This window comes from Lathamus discolor, chromosome 2 (assembly GCF_037157495.1).
Source record: "Lathamus discolor isolate bLatDis1 chromosome 2, bLatDis1.hap1, whole genome shotgun sequence".
Lineage (NCBI taxonomy): Eukaryota > Metazoa > Chordata > Aves > Psittaciformes > Psittacidae > Lathamus > Lathamus discolor.
Genome location: NC_088885.1, coordinates 138,482,910 through 138,501,376, shown reverse-complemented (window position 1 = coordinate 138,501,376; position 18,467 = coordinate 138,482,910). Strand labels below are relative to the sequence as shown.

General features: G+C 37.8%; 1 protein-coding gene across 1 annotated transcript in view; it reads right to left on the bottom strand.

Annotated features, from left to right (window-relative positions):
- Nucleotides 1-18,467, bottom strand: part of VPS13B (vacuolar protein sorting 13 homolog B) — a 439,495-nt gene that overhangs the window by 28,702 nt on the left and 392,326 nt on the right. Inside the window, exons 43-53 of the mRNA XM_065668694.1 lie at nt 17,811-17,972; nt 8,409-8,564; nt 6,935-7,198; nt 6,667-6,750; nt 6,324-6,499; nt 5,650-5,820; nt 4,811-5,012; nt 3,775-3,963; nt 3,234-3,380; nt 1,888-2,171; nt 194-321 (exon numbers count right to left, since the gene is read on the bottom strand). Coding sequence (XP_065524766.1) covers nt 194-321; nt 1,888-2,171; nt 3,234-3,380; nt 3,775-3,963; nt 4,811-5,012; nt 5,650-5,820; nt 6,324-6,499; nt 6,667-6,750; nt 6,935-7,198; nt 8,409-8,564; nt 17,811-17,972 — 1,963 coding nt within the window. The remainder of the gene's footprint in view (nt 1-193; nt 322-1,887; nt 2,172-3,233; nt 3,381-3,774; nt 3,964-4,810; nt 5,013-5,649; nt 5,821-6,323; nt 6,500-6,666; nt 6,751-6,934; nt 7,199-8,408; nt 8,565-17,810; nt 17,973-18,467) is intronic.

The window sequence follows — 18,467 nt, the reverse complement described above, 5'->3', positions numbered from 1 at the left end:
CTTCTGACCTCAGGATTAGCTCCAATAGCTTCCAGGCTTCAGTATCTTCCAGAGTCTGTCACTTTCAGATGGATCTTTATGAGGGCATCAAGTTCTTGTTGTATCCAAAACACATACTAAACTCAATTTTGCATTGGAGATACAGTAAAATAATGTATACTATAACAGTGCACTGTTTCTGCATACTACCTACCTTTGAAGTTCTCTTTTACAAGCAATGGAACAGAGCACCTATTGTGAATAATTATACGAGGACTAGGATCTTCTGTAAGTGTAAGGTACGTCACACCAAGATGCTCTTGGTAAGTGAGTGCTATAGCTCTAAAACAGAAGCAGATATATTTGATTATGCATGTTTTGGATGAAATCTTTACATATCATTAGTCTGAACAACAAAAACATTCAAAATGAACATCCTTCAGATTCTTTATAACCAAGTTCCTGTTCACAGATATTTACAAATATTTAGGTGAGTACATATCTCCACTGAGAATTACACTGAAACAGAGAAATGTGTGGCAATAGCACAAAAAGCAGTATTAGAGAAGAAATCACTTAACAGAGACAACTCATGAGTTAAATCAAGCATGTGTGTTACAAGATGAGAGCCCTGGCCAGCAGAGATTTATATTAAATTAAAACCATGAGATTGTAGGTCCAAATTTTCAACATAAATCTTTAAAATTTTCCAGAAGAATTTGCACACGTATTTCTCTGATACACATGAAAGATATTTTTAACAAATACATAAATCTGTAACTGACTGCTCCCCTGGAAGGATCCCCAATGCTACCGCCCCTTCAAATGTTAATCTTATGGATCATCACTACATAAATTTCTAAAATGAAAATAAATTAATTTAGTTCTACTTATTAGCTACATAAAATGCCTTCATGCATAAGCACAAGTTCATGTTTTCTTGTGCAAATTTATTCTCTCTTTCTAAAAATCTTCACCTCATGGTGATTTTAAAAATACAAACAGTCTGCAAATTGGATTAGGAACTGGAGAGTCTCTGTATCCATCTCATAATCATGAGGAAGCTTTTCCTTGTTCTTCCCATTATTTTTTCTGTTTAATCTGAGTCTTTATGAGAATCTTTAGGACCCACAATGATACCTCTTAGACTACAGAGGAACAGTATGAGGGTTTGAATGATATCAAGCACTTCAGGCAAGAGAAAGATCATATTGCTGGTAATACGTACTGATGTAGCTTCTCTAATTTCTGCAGATTGTTTTTTGTTTATACCAGTATAAGGATAAATAGATTCAGATACGAGGTCTGAGAACTGAAGTTGGGCATCTGACAAGTCATCAGACTGTTACTTTAAACTAGCTGGGTGCATTTGTTCGTAAGTAGAATGCATGTTTCGATTATTTCAAGCTTTAAAACATGGGTTTTTTTTTTCCTTGTCTCAAAACAGTTTAATTCCTTTTTTGCTTTTCCTGTTTATCTTCTTATTCTTACTAAAATGTATTTTTACCTTTTATAAACAAAACCTAAATTTCTGTATTGTATCATTTCATACTGCTCTTGAACACTTAAATTGAAAAAAGACACAAATTGAACACAAATTGAAAAAAGACCATAATCTCAAAAAAACCCCTTTTTCACATTCTTATTTTGTATGCGTATAAAAAAATAGCAGTCCATACATTATAAAAATTGTACAACTTGTACACAGTCATAACATGAAACCATTTATAATAAAAGCATCAAAACCATCAAAAGATAACAATTTTTAAATTAAAGTAAGGCTTGCCTCTACATATGGGGGGCATGTGTTACTCTGACTTTTGCATTAATGTCTTATGGTTTCTTCCTAGCTGAGGCTTTATAGCAACACACAAAGATCATTATTCATGACTGTTCAGCATACAGTACCTGGTACAAAATCCACTTTCACTAAAGACCCCTGTGGGCACGGCCACGCTCTGTCTAGCGAACTCTTGTTTAATGACAGCTGGTAGACTCCACAGCTCACAACTCCCTGTACAGCCGCCTGGACTGAAACTCAGCAGCATGCGTTTTTCAGTAGGAGGCACCCCTGAAGTTAAGGGAGTGGTGTCTGACATCAGGTCCCAGCAGGGCACAGCACTCAGCACCTCGCTGGGTGGTGCCCCAGCTGGACTGATGCTGAACATCGTACTGTCTGGTGAATGGAAGTCCTGGGAAGAAAAAAGAAGGTGGTAGCATGACATACTGGCTTCTAACAGGAAGTTTCTTCATGGTGACCTTTCAGAGAACAGTCTCAAGTAGCTAATGACCACAACTAACTAAAGGTTGCACTAAGTTGACCGCATTAAAAGCTGATGGGCCAAAATCTGTCTTTAGGTATACTTACACAGTTAACTAAGCACAGTTATCTACAGTCCGGTCTACATCACTCTACCAAAAGCAATAGTCTTATCACTGTAATAAAACCATGAGAAGAAAATCCATTTCTAGATACAAAGCTAAAACCAGGTTTTAGCCTTAACAGTTTTCCAGTTCCCCATCCCGTAAGACTGCCACAAAATGCGTGATGCACAAATGTAGATACTGATGTGAAGAAAACTAATGCAGAAGGAAAACAAAACAAATAGGGAACTTTAAAAATTTGTTTACCTGCCAGCTCCTCTAACAAGTTCAACCCTGAGAATTCTCTCCACATATTTTACTATAAATGTAATCTTCGATAAATATGTACAAATGGCTGATTAAAATATATTGACCATGCATACATTTTGGTTCCTGCAAGCTAGTCCTTAGATACACTGTGCAATTATTAGAAAACTGATGTTCACAATTTGATGCAGTTTCCTGAAATACATAAACTTTGGGCACGTCTCTAGTTCTGCAGCTTTGTTCGGATAACTGGAATCTTCCCAAAAGAATAACAAAGAGTTTTCAGCCTGCCACGCCAATATACCTCTTTAACACGCAAACTCAGTAAAAATTCTGAGAACAATTTCAACAGCTACTATGGATTACGCTGCCTATTTTATCGAAATGGCCATTAGTGCCTGAACAGATGGAGAACAGGCAGAACTAATTCTGCAATGTGCAAGAATCTCCTGCTTTGCACAGATTCCTGACCCCAGTTAATTACTGGAGTTGAATTTACCCAGGATTCTGCAGCATTATTATGTCTAAGGATTTCTGTTCAAGCTCTTCTATATGCAGTTGAAACCGTACAAATCTAAACATACTGCAGACGACAAGCAAAACCAGTACCCACAGTGCTTTACCTCTTCTCCTGAGTGGGTTTTGGAAATAGAAAGCTGTGGCCTGTAATAGATTTGATATGGTGTATTATTGATCATTGTTGTCTTATCCTCTATTTGTAGAATTTGTATACCTTGTTGAACCATCGAAGAAATGCAGAACTGACACAACTGCAAGATAATAAAGACGATGATGAGGTCACACACAACACCATAAAATATAGTGGCAGATTTGCCATTTTCTTTTTAAGCATGGAAATCCTATCTATATTCACGCACTTTGTAGCTGGAGCCACATCAAATACTTTTGAAGTTGCATCTGTCAATGTTCGCCAAATAAAACGGAAAATTCATTATTTTCCAGGAAATATTGTATTATCTTGATGAGTTGGGCAGAATGTTTTTGGAGATCTAATTCTTTAAATTGTACTTCATACACTGTTTATACTCTCATTAACATAATTAGGGAGGAGCTTTCACACTGCTTACACTTGATTGTTTTCATTCTCTACCTGACTTAGTTTTTAAATGATAAAGTTATAAATCAGGATAATCTTCTTCTAACCTTTTGATGACCTGGAAAAGCACCAAGTTTTATCTCAGCTTCAACAAAACCTTCTTCGTCCAGTGTTACTACTTCCCCATTATCGGCATTCTTCCATTTTGGGGAGGTCACATTATGAACCAGTTTAATTGCCACTGATTTGTGCACAGTATTAGTGTTTGCCCAGTATATTCCAATCTGAAAAGCTTCCTGCAAGTGAAAAATGACCGATTATTACTTGTTGGCAGTTTGACACAGTTCTACTAGAGTTAAATGTAGTTTCCAGTATGAAGGCAACCTCATTTTTTCCCTTTCTCTCTCCTAAAGAATCTTCGTTTATAATTCAACCTATCTCATTACCCAGTGTTTCCTGGTAGCATATTGTCGTGGTATACGAAATGACTCAATCTGAACTGCTCTCAAACCAAGCATTCCTTCCAGGTGGTCAGCTTTGCTACTGTGCTCAATCCACTTTCCAGGGGCTGGTCAGTACGGCAGCGGCCAAAGCCTTTATTTGGCCTTTACAGCAATTTACTTGGGCTGCTACATTATGCCCACATTGCAGATTCGTTGACTGAATTGAGAGGGAGTAGGCTGCTTAATCATAGAATAGTTAGGGTTGGAAAGGGCCTCAAGATCATCCAGTTCCAATCCCCCTGCCATGGGCAGGGACACCTCACACTAAACCATCCCACACAAGGCTTTATCCAAGCTGGCCTTGAACACTGCCAGGGATGGAGCACTCACAACCTCCCTGGGCAACCCATTCCAGTGCCTCATCACCCTAACAGGAAAGAATTTCCTCAGATGGCGTGCAGGTCTTCTTCCTGCAGTGAAAATTTTTAACTATGCATCTTTAAGACATGTTGTTCTTCAGACATTGCTAGTATGTTCTGCTACCCACTTCGTGAGTCAGCATGGCAAATTTCTACTGTTATTTCTACTCAGCATATGACTAACAGTGACTGGAAAGTGAGAATCATCTGCATTAATAACCATTCTTCAGAATTGGAAGGTTTAGCAGAACTATGCCTGTTAACATCAATGGTAAAGTTACCTCAAAGTTGGGAGGTATAATTATTTTCCCAGTAGGTACTTGAAGAACAATCTTCTCTCCTTCAAACAGCCACAGGTCCCACCTGGACTGATTGATAAGCAAAGCCCAGGGCAGAAGTTCAATCAGCAGAGTTTTAACACACGGTTTCCACACCGACAACTTTACCCGCATTGGGCTATCCCACTGGGAGAGTTGCTCACTGCTGTTCCAAAACAAACAAACAAACAAATATAGTCAAAGGAATAATGAATTCAAGATTACAAATGATAAGCTGTCATTTTCAGAAATTTGCAAGGTTTTTGTGGTTAGAAAAACAATCTCTTCTTATCGTTCTGGAACATACCCAGATGCTGTCAGACTGATCTAGCTATGTGTAGGCTACAAAGACATATTTTTAACTGCATAAGCTCAACCTAATTTGGTCAATTAAAGAAATATGTTCATAGAATTATCACTATCCGTTAGAACTAAGCCTGTAAATTTTAGAGTCATAAAATCACATTTCTATGGGTTTTTTTTCAGCAACTCCCCGTTTCTGTACTGAAACAGCTGCTGAATAAACAACAGCCTCTAGATTTTCAGTAAAGAAGGTGCATTCACAATAAAAGATTAACTTTTTTTTTTTAATCCTTGCTGATGTTCATAATGTAATCAAGGGCAGCCCCTAGGCTGACTTCTTTTGTTTCCTACCCACAACAGATTCTGCAGCTTACATACAGAAATCATGTAATTACTGAAAACATATTCAATGTTGATCACATATAGTCTTCTTGAATGTGATTTAAGTTTATTTGAAAAGGCAATGCAGTAACAATGAAGAAGGTTTAGCAAAGAATTACCCATTTGAATTCTTCCTATTATATGGCCATGTAGGCTGGGGAGGATTAGCGGTGCCGTAGAACTCGGACAGTATTTGGTTGACGTTGCCACCTGGATGGGATTTAGTCGCTATCTGTTTAATTAGCGTGGTTGAAATAGGGACTGCACACTCTGATGGATCATCTTCTTCCCTGTCATTGAAAATAGATTCAGACACTTACACAACAAGATCAAGGATTAGTAACATTAACATTTTCTTTAATGAAGCTTTCCAAGCTTACTCTGCAGCACGAACACTCTCAAGGTAATCACAGATGAATCAAGTTACTATGCCTAACAACTTCCTGATCATTAACTGACACACATGAATTTGTTATGACATCGTAATGACCTTTGTGTCTGAGACCCTAGGAACTCTTCAGTATTCCCCCCAAAATATTTCAAGATCATTTAGGAATTTATTTTTCAAAACATAAAAATGCGGACTGCTTAAGCAAAAAATGCTAATGTGCTTAGGACAGTTATACCAAATTTAGTATGTTCTGTCATATAATTTCAGGCCAGATAGGCTTGTTCTATTCTATCTCCTTTGCATATGTTATGCTCTCAGAAACAATGCACTAGAAGTTACAGTGTAAATTATTCCTTCTTTTCCATACAAATGAACAATTTTCAAGGAAAGCGAGTATTTTACCTGGCTTGAAATGTCAAGTGGTGTGTAAGATCAGGTTCTATATTTTGCAGTGCTTTCTCTTGCCCTTTCCCTGGAATCACTTGTGTTTCATTCAGTCCCAGACTTCTTTTCTCTAAATGTATGATAATTGGGTCTGGAAGATGGCTCCTTACAATGAAAAGAGGGCTGAAAACAATCTACAAAAAGAAAACAATATACCAATGCAAGGCTAATTTTATTCCAGTATTACAGCTGTTGAAACAAGCTATTAATAAATCTTTCAAGTAGGTCATTTTACCCTTGATTTATTATATGACATGTAAGGCATAAACGTTTAGATTTCAGAGACATTAAGTGTACTTACTAATCGTTGCTGTGCATTAGAGTTGGGCTCTAAAGTCAAAATGGTGCACCACACATACGTAATTGAACTCTTTGAAGATGGTACCTGTATACAGAGAGATCAGCAGCATTTCACTAAAATTATTTCATGATAATGAAATGATAAGTTCATGATAATTTCATGATAATGTTCAACATTTTATCATATTAAGCGGAAGTCCAAATGCTAAGTCCCCGGCTTTCTCAAACATTTTTAATGCTAAATTCCATATACCTATTTCTAGTCGTACCTGAATGACAGTGCTGTGTTCTGTATGTTTAGAACTTAGACATACATCTCGGGACCAGTCTTCATCTCCTGTAGCTTTCACACTCAGCTCAGTGAGCTCATTATTTTCTAGGACATATGAAGGCAACTTCTGCTTGGCTGCAAGGCAGTTGATGTGTTCTTTTACTATGGCCTGTCCATCCTGGCTAATGTAATGCTGAACCACTTTCAGTTCAATACTTTCGGAAAGGTAACTACACACAGTCTGCCTTCCGCAGATTAGGATCTAAAACACAAAAATATGCAGCTCATATATAACAACTGTGAAAAAGAAAGGTCAAAATGGAATTATAGAGTGAAAACCTGTACAAGAATAATCTCCCTATTTTAGGTTTTCCCAAGCACTGCTGAAGGCAATGAATGGTAAAACATTATTTTTGTTGGCCAAATGTATGTGCAATTTCATAGAAACCTAGGAATTAAAATGCCTGAAATATTGCTAACGCAGTATCCGGGCTTGAGAGAAACATGTAACGTATCCACTTTCGTTCCCACTGAACTCAGCAGTACTGCCCAAGGCTGACATAGCTCTGGATTGGATTTTAAGAGTACCGTGATGGTCTCTGAATGCTGACCCCTTTCTGAGCAGACACAGTGAAAGGTTTCTACTGACGCCTCACTTTCCCAGCACAATCCAGCGTTCCAGACCTTTCAGTACGTTTCCTGTTTTAATGCTTATAATTCCATTAAATGGCTGTACCCTACTTCTGTATCTAAGTGCACCCACCTAGAAAACTATCAAATTAGACTCAGAGTTGTTGCTGTCCATCATACACGAATTGTTCATCATAGCACATATAGCTGACTTTTTCTAAGCTATATGAAGGAACAGCATTCCATGTGTATCCCCGTGTAATCATCTTCATTTTCTTTTCATTAATGAGGGTGCACACTCTAGCTACAACCTACCAAACAAAGTCTCAGCAGGGCTTTCAGTAAAGCACCAGGCACTGTTCTCATCTGAGAAGGTGTATTTCTGCTGCACAACATAAGGTACTCTGTCATATCCATGAGCTGAACATGTTACGTCCACCACATGCTCTGGCTTCTGCCAATGCAGGCTTCCGGACTGCAGTGTTATAAAAGATCTCTTTACAAAGACAGTATGTGAAAAGTCACCGCACAGAAGCCGATTTTCAAATGTTAATTGGGTCATTACTTTTTTTTCCTTTAACAAAACTGTCAAAACTTACAAACCATGCAAAGAGATGTTTACTAGAACATGTAAAATACATGGTGGCAATTGAACTTTTAAATGTTAATATACATACGAAAGTGAAGAAAAACTTGTAAAATCTCCCCAGAATGCCCCCAGAAGACTGTTACAGCTAGTGGGGGGTGGGTTTTTTCACATCCCAGTAGGAGAGAATAAATAACAAGGTGACTAATAAGGGAATTACGCATGTTATTTTTTCCAAACTGGATCAAATACTTACTTGCTTTTGCACTCCACTGAGCTGCTGAACTTTGATAATAAGTGATGCTGTCCGGCCCTTGTACTGAATGGTACGAATAAAGGTCCCTGTATTGTCCACACTGAATGGTTCAGACCACCGCCAGTTTCCCCAGCCTTCAATACAGATGTGTAACAGCTGGAAAGAAAGCAATTACTGCTTCAATACATAACTGGGGGGGGGGGGGGAAGTAGGCTAGGAATTCCCATGACAGAAAAATATTCTTGGCTTTAAAACTCAGCAATGCTAAGCACACCAGCTCGCTGAATAATCCACTCATTCTGTGATTCTGTGATTTCAGATACAAGCAGAAGAATCAAAAATACTGTAAAATAGCTCTGCATCATGCATGTCTAGAAATTACCTGCTTTAACAATGTATTTGGGATAGTAAAAATCCAGCACACAACTGCTTAATTAAAAAACAGTATGCAGACTAGAGAGATAAAACAGGAAGTAAGAGTTTTCCTTTAGTGCCCTTGAAATTGTTCTAGAAATCCACCCTCTTAACTATCAGCAAGGTGATAGGGAAAGCAGGTCTAGGTGAAATTTTTGGCCTTCAGAATAAGACAGAATATTACAAATATTCTTCCCTTCAAAATAAAGATGAAAATCTGTATGTTTACGTGTACAGCTCACATATAAATGTGCGTTAAATGTAGAACTTAGTATATTGCTGAGAGATGGGAAATATTTCATCTCTTACACAAATGCGGTGGCAAGTTCAAGCTTGACTGCATGAGAAGAAATTTAACTGCATAATTATACTCCCTGTGTGATTTATTCCGGAAAAGGAGTGGCTTTTTTCTAGTTTAACTTAAATCACTTCCAGAGCAATATAGTCTTTCATCATTTGAAGAGCCTTTCATCCATTTACCCACCATACACACTTACCTCTATCCCATGGAGATTCTTTAAGCCAGAGTAGTGAAAACTGGTACTGTTCCATGTAGGTCAATGAAGTTACATAAATTTACACCAGCTGAAGATCTGGCTATTTAGCTGTGTATAGATCTTTTGTGGCTGTGCATACTTCAGGATGTGAGTTACATATAAGGGATCAAAGCAATAAGCATTCTGGGTAAAATTTATTCTTTGCAGAGGGCCAGCAGAGAGCCTAAGCATCACTTAAGTCCTTTAAAACAGTTATATAAAGGCCTTGTGGGAATTCTCTCTTGAGGGTTGAATTTCACTCTGATTTTGGACATCTGTCATTAATTAATTTAAGTAATTGAGACCAGGATCAGGCCCAAATTATTTATGCTAGCAAAAATTGAAACTTGTAAATATTATGTTCTCACATGATTTGTTTCTAGAAAGAGATAGCACTGGCCATGGGTCTGGCCAGATGGACTTAGTGAAGGGCTGGATGATGGCGTTTTTCATTGTTTTAAGAAACAACCGCAGCAACAACTTTCAAAGACATTACAACTCAGTAGACTGTTTGCAATTTGTGGTATCCTCAGCACAAGTTACACTCAGAACAATAACATCCATTCAGTGGGTGGCTTTTGAATTTGCAAGAGTGATGACTGTTGCATTCAGATTCAAATTAGTTTTATGCTGGAAGCACAAAGGCTAATATGTGCCAGTGTGAACATGGGCATGCATCTGGATGTGCACATGCCTGGGCAGAGCTTTATATTCCAGAATACACTGAGGGAAGCTATGCACTAGGACACTCAAAGTCGTAAACAAACACGTCGGTTTGATTCTTAAGTATTAGTTACAGAAAAGGAAAACCAAACCAAAACAAAAAAGTCCAACTGCAGTGGCTGGAATTAGTTCAGTTTCTTACAGAGGCAGCTGGGAATAAATCTCATCACATATGAAAACTAAGAGAAACAAGAAAACTGTTTACTTTGGAGCGACTGGTAGCTGGAAATGACAGCCAAATAATGAGAAAAGGTACGAAAGCTATAAGGCACACAAAACATAGTGCGCTCCAAAGACAGATGTCATATAAATGCCATAATTGATGTTTAGTAATTTTATGTAGCTCCAACATTAGGATGTCTCCCACCCTGTATAAACAGCTTTGCTCACGAGCTGAATGTTCCCAAGGAAGGCGCTGTCAGCTTTCCCTGAGCAGTCATTAGAACACAAATGTTGCCTTACTAATTTTCTTTGTAACATAATGATTAGTCTGCGTTTAACTTCATGGTTCAGAAAGCAAAACAAAAAAGATACACACATACACACGTTGGTAAATGCTACATACAAAGGAAACTGCCTTTGTAAGTTAAAGATATCCAATATATTTGTATTAGTGACATAACAATGTAAGAATTGGGTACTGCATACGTTTACTTCTGAGCCAAGAAACTGCATTCCATGAAAATGCAAAGGGATCTCTGGGCAAATCAGTCATTTAAATGTGAGATTTCTGGAAAACATGCCTAGAAGTAATTAGCAAATGACACTAAGCGATACAGAGATATATGGCAGGAAATAAAAATTGAAGCAATTTTAGAAAATTAAGTAATCAGGTTTAAGATTATTTTAGCAGAAGACGTCGTAATAGATGGTGTTAGATACTCAATAAGGCAGAGCTCTAAACCTGACCAAATACTACAGATTCACAGTAATTGCCATGAAACTCCCTTTCATTTATCGCACTTTAAGTAAATTCTAAGTATTTATTAGATACTCTGCTTAGAGAAAGTTCAACAAGTACAGCTACATATGGTACATATATTAGGAGAAAAGAGAAGTCATTGCATAAAGTTACAAAAAATATTCAATGGACTTCAAAAGCATTCTAATAAATATAATCCAGTGATTAGTGGCAATTTATAGTCTAGAGAGAATTTAAAACAGACTATCTATTGTGCATGTGAAAACAGGCACTCATTTGTGTAACCATTTGATTTCTGCATTTTCTTTTAGGAAAATGAATAAACAGATAACACAGAGTTTTTTGTTTTGACTAGATTTTGAGGGGTTTGGATTTTTAAATCTGAGCCATTATAGATTTCTATTTCAAGAAGGAAAGAAATCACCTTCAGGGAGGCAGACTAAGATGAAGCTGCTCCTATTGGAGTAAATGTCTAGAAAAGCTGTATTCTTTACATCTCTTTACAGAATGTTTCTATATACTCCTCAAAATTTACTTAAGTTTTCAGCTAGATGTGTGAGTGAAGGATAAGATCTGAGTAAATAAGGCTAAGTGTCATATGACAAGGCATGAAGACTAAAATGGGGATTAAAAATGAGACTAAGAAGGCAGTCTGTCCAGAAAAGGCAGCATTTTCCAGCTGTGTAAGTAATTTAAAGCTTGTGGCCTCAAAATGCTTAGTGATACAAATTTGATTTCTACTTTGCTTGTAGATCAACTAAAGCTAGCTTAGTTTCACTGCAGTTAGATTACATCTGTCTTCTACGTGAAACTAGAAAATGTTTTTGGGGAAGAATAAGGGTTATTACTCTAACTCTGAGAGACTGTGAGGAATCAAGTGAGGACCTGGTTAATGGTGTGGAAGCAGACATTTTTTTCTAAGAGATATAAGACAGTAAAATAAAAGCTGTGATGATACAGAAACATGGAGGAAATGGAGACCTGGATATGGGAGCTGAATTCTAAGACTTGAAGGTATAGCAAGCTTTAATTGAAAAATTAAAGGAGAAGGATGATCAGTATTTTTTGGTTGTGTTTTCAGGATACAAGAAGGCTCTTGACCAGGATTACGATATGTCACAATAAAATCAATTAGTATTTGGGAAAACAGTGACTGAAATGTTCATTCTGCACATTGTCAGATACAACAACCACCAATTCAGTCTGAATTTCAGTTTGGCTTCATTTTCTCATGGACCTGGGAGATCTGACCAGTTCTACATCATTGGGCCTTGTAAGACAGAAGGGCAGTATAGAGCATGGGAGAAAGCAATTTCCACCATCCCATGCTGGCTAGTAGCAAAAAATGTCACACTTGGTAGATAAAACTCTGAGCTTTGGCATGTCCTGGAGATGTTGTGAGCCTCAACACAGTCTGCAAAGCCGGCCTGACCCTCATGGGTAAATCTAGCTCCACACATTGTTGAAAAGAGTCTTTTGATTAAGGAACAGTAACCAAATTATAAGGGTTCATGTGATTCATGGATGATAACAGTCCTTATCTGCTCCAGATATTATCTAGAAAGTCAATTACATATAGCATAGTATAACCATTGATTTCATAGAATCATAGAATAGAATCATAGAATAGTTAGGGTTGGAAAGGACCTCAAGATCATCCAGTTCCAACCCCCCTGACATGGGCAGGGACACCTCACACAAAACCATCCCACACGAGGCCTCATCCAATCTGGCCTTGAACATCCAAAGGAAAGCAACAATACACTTCTCACTACTTGAAAAGTGTAAAACAGCATAAACCAGCTTTTTTGGTTTTGTTTTTGTTTCTTTTTTTTCCCTGATGTTGTTCTGTAAATGACCTGTGAAGGATTATATAAAGTACAAAAAATTGTGCAGAGAATTTGTAAGATCCCTAAACAATAAGACAGGAAAATATCCCTATATAAAAGTCACAGTTTCTAAGTTCACAGTTTCCACAGAGTATTGCATATCATCTTATACTTTATATAACCGAATACTTGAAAGAATGGCAACTTTGAAATAAATAACATTGAATTATGATCCTGCTGGACATGCAACATACATGAAAATTTGGCTTCAGTCTTTTTTTTTTGTAGGAGAAGGAGATTCTTAAAGCTATTTCCAAATCTACATCTACCTTTAAAAATTATGTTTATAAAAGTCTAGAAGTTGTGCTATGCAGGCATACTATTTAAAATGAGAGAAAAACAACTTTGAATGGGTTTTAGTGAAGGTATTACTAATATACTAGCCACTACTAATATCTATTCAAGAATTTATAAGTGTGGATTTAGAAAAACAGAAAAGCAAATGATAAGAGATAGTCTCCCCCAAATTCTATGTAAGTAGCAATAAAGTGTCAGGGAGCAGTTTCAGGCATATTTACCACTTTGATACGAAATAAAACTATAAGGTTCATAACCAGTAAGTTGGCCACATTATCACTGAAGTCATTGCCCAAATCAACATAGGAACTGATTTTTACCCACTACACTTCTTGACTGTTTCAAGTCAAGGATGGCGAAAAGTGAAAATGGGCATCATAACCTTGGAGGAAGGCTCTGGAGAAAGGTCAGGAGCTGCTACTTTAAATGCAGACTTCTCCTATGCAACATTATGTTTCGCATAGGAAGTAAAATAATGAATACAGATCCATTATTCTTTGCTTTTTCAGAGGACTCTGCTTAAGTTTGAGCATGGGGAAAATAACTAGTAATAACTAGTATGTTGTAGAAGATATTTGCTGTTTATTCACAAGGAAATGATCTCTGCAGAATATGTTCAGGGGACTCTCATGTGAATAGTTGGGTTTTACATTAGCTGTGATCCCCAGTGGGACCCTCTGACTGCCTACTGTCTTGCAAGACAAAATTCCTTAACTCTGAGTAAATTGCTAGGAAGGTCTGATCTCTTCTAACTTCAGAGTTTCACCCTATGTATCATATGCTCTAGTTCTCCTAAAAAGCACAGCTGTCTTGGAGACAAACATGACTTCTGACACAACTGGGGCCCATCCCACCAAGCAACTTGAAGATCAAGATAAGGAGTGCAGACTGGATCCAATAATAACATAGGAGCCAGTGTTGTCTGTAAGGCACAGGAGTGATGTAGCTTCTCTTCCCTTTTAATGATATCTAACAGACCTCTAACTTTCATTAAAATCTGCAAAAGGAACTCACAAGGTCTGGCAACTTTTGCTAGAAGTGCTTAAAGCCTTAAATATCATCAGTTTTGGACTTACCCCAACTCTGAAAGGGACTGTATCGTTGGGGGTGTCTTATCCCTAAGGAAGGACAAAACCTCGTGAAATCTGAGGAAAATGTGGGGGATGGAGCGGAGTAGAAGAGTGAGCATTGGACCTCAGACTTATTACTGAAATATTAGCCAAACTAGCGAGACCTGCAGGAATCAGAGTGAAAGTTAAAAGGGAAAGGTTAGGTTCCCTGAAATGTAGAATATCCGGACTGTGAAAAAATGAAGGAAGGAAGGAGCTTTAAGTTAAGCCAAACAGTTGGAGACACACCATCAATAGCTGATAAATCCAAATCCTTGGTGTGCTATAGCTGATTTTGTAACATGAAAAACAGTTTTTAATTACAGACTATTGTAGCTTCATTAATATTAATTCTAAATGTAAATAAAGCATTATATAGACTATAACTATGCGCTACTACAAAAATAACTTATTTTAGGTATATATCTTTATGTTAAATAATTCAAATGGGCAATTACTGTATCTCTGACTATGCTTAATTAGCAAAAGAAAAATGGAGAATTTTCTTGATGTGAATGTAAAAGAAATACAATCCTTTTAAAACTATTTATTTTCATTTAACTGAACTGCCTTGCCATACTAGAAAAACATTTTGCAGAGGTTAAATAAAGTATTTCATGGCAACCGCTGCTTCTTAGTGCCTGTGTAACAAGAAACATGAGCCAGCTGAAGTTGTGCAAGTTGGTTTTCTTTCCCAGTAAGAGAATGTGGTATCTAAGACCTTGTCCTAACTCATTTTATCCCCAAGAGTAAGTCAAGTAAGTCAAGTATGAACTAATGCCTGGAGGGAAGTCCCTGACTCCAGAAGTATGGATTATTTCACATTTATCTTACAATCTGCTCTCAGAGTTCTTAAAATTCACTAACTTGGCAAGTCAGGAATTATCATGAGAAATGAAATAATTTCATAACTATGAAGTCATCTAGCATTCCATGAATATGACACTTGGAGGGTTTGTCCATGCTTGGGCATTATTCTGACCTTTGGATAACAAGCTGTTAGATAGTCTTGCATGGAAACAATTAGAAAAGTGCCATAGCATAATAGGGACAACCTGATGTCTTAATTGTGTCTTTGTTTTCATTTCAAGGATTTGTATTAATCACTGAAAAAATTTACACAACAATAATATTTAAACAAACTTGTTTCGTATGATCTAAAATGTCAAAGGATTGTGCTGTTTAGACTGTTCAGACGAACTGCCATTCAGAAGCATGCTAAATTTAGTGATTCATATTTAGCATTAACCAAATGAACAAACTTTACAGATGGATGCCAAGATTCCCTGACCTTTGTAAAGAAAATTTGCTTCTATATCAGTAGTGTGTGGAAAGCCTTATATTTTTCAGTGAAATTACCTCAGTGCTATTTTTTAGTCTCTAAATTTCTCATCAAGAGATGGCTGTTAAAAACATTTAAAGAGCAGAAATATTCTTGAAATGATTCCAAAGACTGGGACAAGGGAGTTACAGCCCCTCTACTAGAAGAGCCTGCTGCCAACAATGTGGTTGAGTCAGGAGGAGTGAGCTGTTAGATTCGCCATCTCCTGGGACATGGGAATCCAACAGGACACTCCTGACTGTTTATGAGCCCAGTTGTTCCCTGAATCTGAATCTGATCAGAGCAAAACAGAATGGGGAAACCCTTTGACATCACCAACTTTTAGCTGAAGAATGAATATCTGAAAAATGACTCTTAAGTTCCTACTGTCACCTCACCCACTCCCTAATGTGTGATTTGGTTTAATGCTGGATTTCTCCACCTTTCATCCTACACTTTTATTTTTCATTTAATAACAGACTTACATAGCGGCCATGGAAACGGAATATTTTGCACTGCTCAAGTCTGGGACTGAAAGGACAAGGTCAATGTTCAATTATTAAAGTTCTGCAGGTGTTAGATGGCTAATGCCGTATGTTGTGCTGGTGGTCTTTGGCAGCTCAGCTGGAACTGATAGGAAGTATCAGTAAACAAGCTGCAATTTTAACTCTTCTACTTTTCACTCTGCTTGAGATAACCTTCATTTTCAAAACTTTCAGAGTTTGCACCATTATCGGAAATACACCATTATTAGAAATACACCATAATCAGAACAATACCATTAGTAGAACTACCTAGAATGATGGTCAAAAATATGATTCTCCCAACTGAATAATTTTATATAAGTAACCAGAAAATGGATATGAAAAATTGCTACGGGACATCACAGGCATTTTGTTTGTATGAGAAAACACGTGTCCTTTTTGAAAACATGACAAGGGACATGCAGTACTCTAGTGTCTCTAAGTGTCCAAAGGTCCCCCCTCTGTGTACTATGACACCAGCGCACACCATTTAGACAACTCCTCTATCCCTGGGGTGAGATGGTCCTTTATTAGGCTGCTTCCTCTTAACTATGGCCTTGACTTCAGTGTCAATTGCAACTGTTTAGTCTGGCTGAATTTGCTCTGTGCAGATTACTCTATTTATGTAAAATTCAGTAGTTTTGCATATCAGCAACTGACATATGAAAGAAAAACACAGTAAATTTGCCATCTCTGCTTCCCAAAGAAACTTGAAACTTGTCAGCAGTGGAAGTGGGCACAGCTCCTGTTTAGAATCACCAGCCAAATTTCACCTTTTTCACATGCTAAGGCTGGTATTTTCCAGGGCCCTGGAGGAGGTAGGAACACCCATCCATTACACTTCTCCCACGAGCTATAAAAGTTTTAGCAACTGCGCAGTGCAGGACTACTGCTCATCAAGTAGGGTGGCGCAGGTCTCTAGTCTCCCACTCAGCAGGAGATGGGTATGTATTAAAAAGAGAGAAGAAATGGCTTTGCTGCCTCATAAATGCTTATTTTTAGATTTAAATTCTTGCCCTGTCTTGAATCGAGATGAAAAATCCATTTTTCACCACCACTCACAAAAACCAACAACATGGTTTCATTGAAATATTTCCTGAGGATAATTTTAAAATAGTTTACTTCGGTTTCAGTGTTTGTCCTTAAAAAAACACCCAAGAAACAGAAATGGCATTATTTAAACTTTGTAAGTGGGGTGTTTCTGACAATTTAAAATCTTTTCTAATGCAAGCACATGCTGAGTTGAGAGATTTGTCCAGTTTGACCCTGTTCTGCAAACAATTCCAGTGAACAGATGCTTCTGGTAAAAACAATTCATTAAAAAAAATTCCCCAAACCTCTAATGTACCTCACAGAAAACAGACGCTGATCACTTAGTTATAAAAACCTGGCAAGCGATCTTCCTTTGCTTTTTTTCAGAAGCTTCAGTTTCCACAACTGCTCAGCTTTACAAAAAGCGGTCTTGCACATCTAGTTCTACCCTCGAGTAACTTCCAAACACTTCTGGCTTTCCTCACTCTTTGTTTACCTTTTCTCTCTGATGCAGCCCCGGCATTTGACTCCTGAAGGAACCAGAGCTTTAGAGATAGTCGAGACCATAGAGAAAGCCATAAAGCCACCAGCCAGCTTTAGTAACTGCCGCATTCAAAGGGCTGTTTCTGACATACCTGCGGGGACTTGTGAGAGCGCCAGCTGTACTGGTGACTGTGGAGACTAGCCAGCAAAATATTTTCATCAGTATCCACCTGGCCAAACCGCAGTGTCTCTTGTGTGTCATTACAGATCACAAAATGGCTGAAGAACAACTCCTCTGCCTCAGGGCACTGGTTCTGAAAGGAAAGGGATATGAAAGCCAGTAAGCATCAGATTAATTGCAAGACATTTGGCAGCTGTCTGCCCAGTGGTGACTGTTACAACACAGAAATGCTTCAAGATCTCTTGCCATTAGCTTTGGTCTCATAGTACTCTACTCTCTGCAAAAAAAAGGTGTCTGGGTTGACAAAATATATGCTAAGACTTAACATATTTTACTTCGTGTTTCTGTGATACTTAGCGATTTAAAACTACAATAAAAACTTGATTTCCCAACTCATGTAAAAGACCTCAACGAAATCAAATTTAGTGGGAAATGACAGATCACATAGGGCAGATGGGGCACTGCAGGCTGAACAGCATGAAGAGGTTTCTCCATGCTGACAACTGATCTCTCAGGCCAACAGGCTGCACTTCCTCTTCCCCAGCTGCTGCTTCGACTTTGAGATGCTGCGGTGGGTCAGGAGCAGAAGACACTCTCTCTCCTGATACCACAACACTTTCAAAAAAGC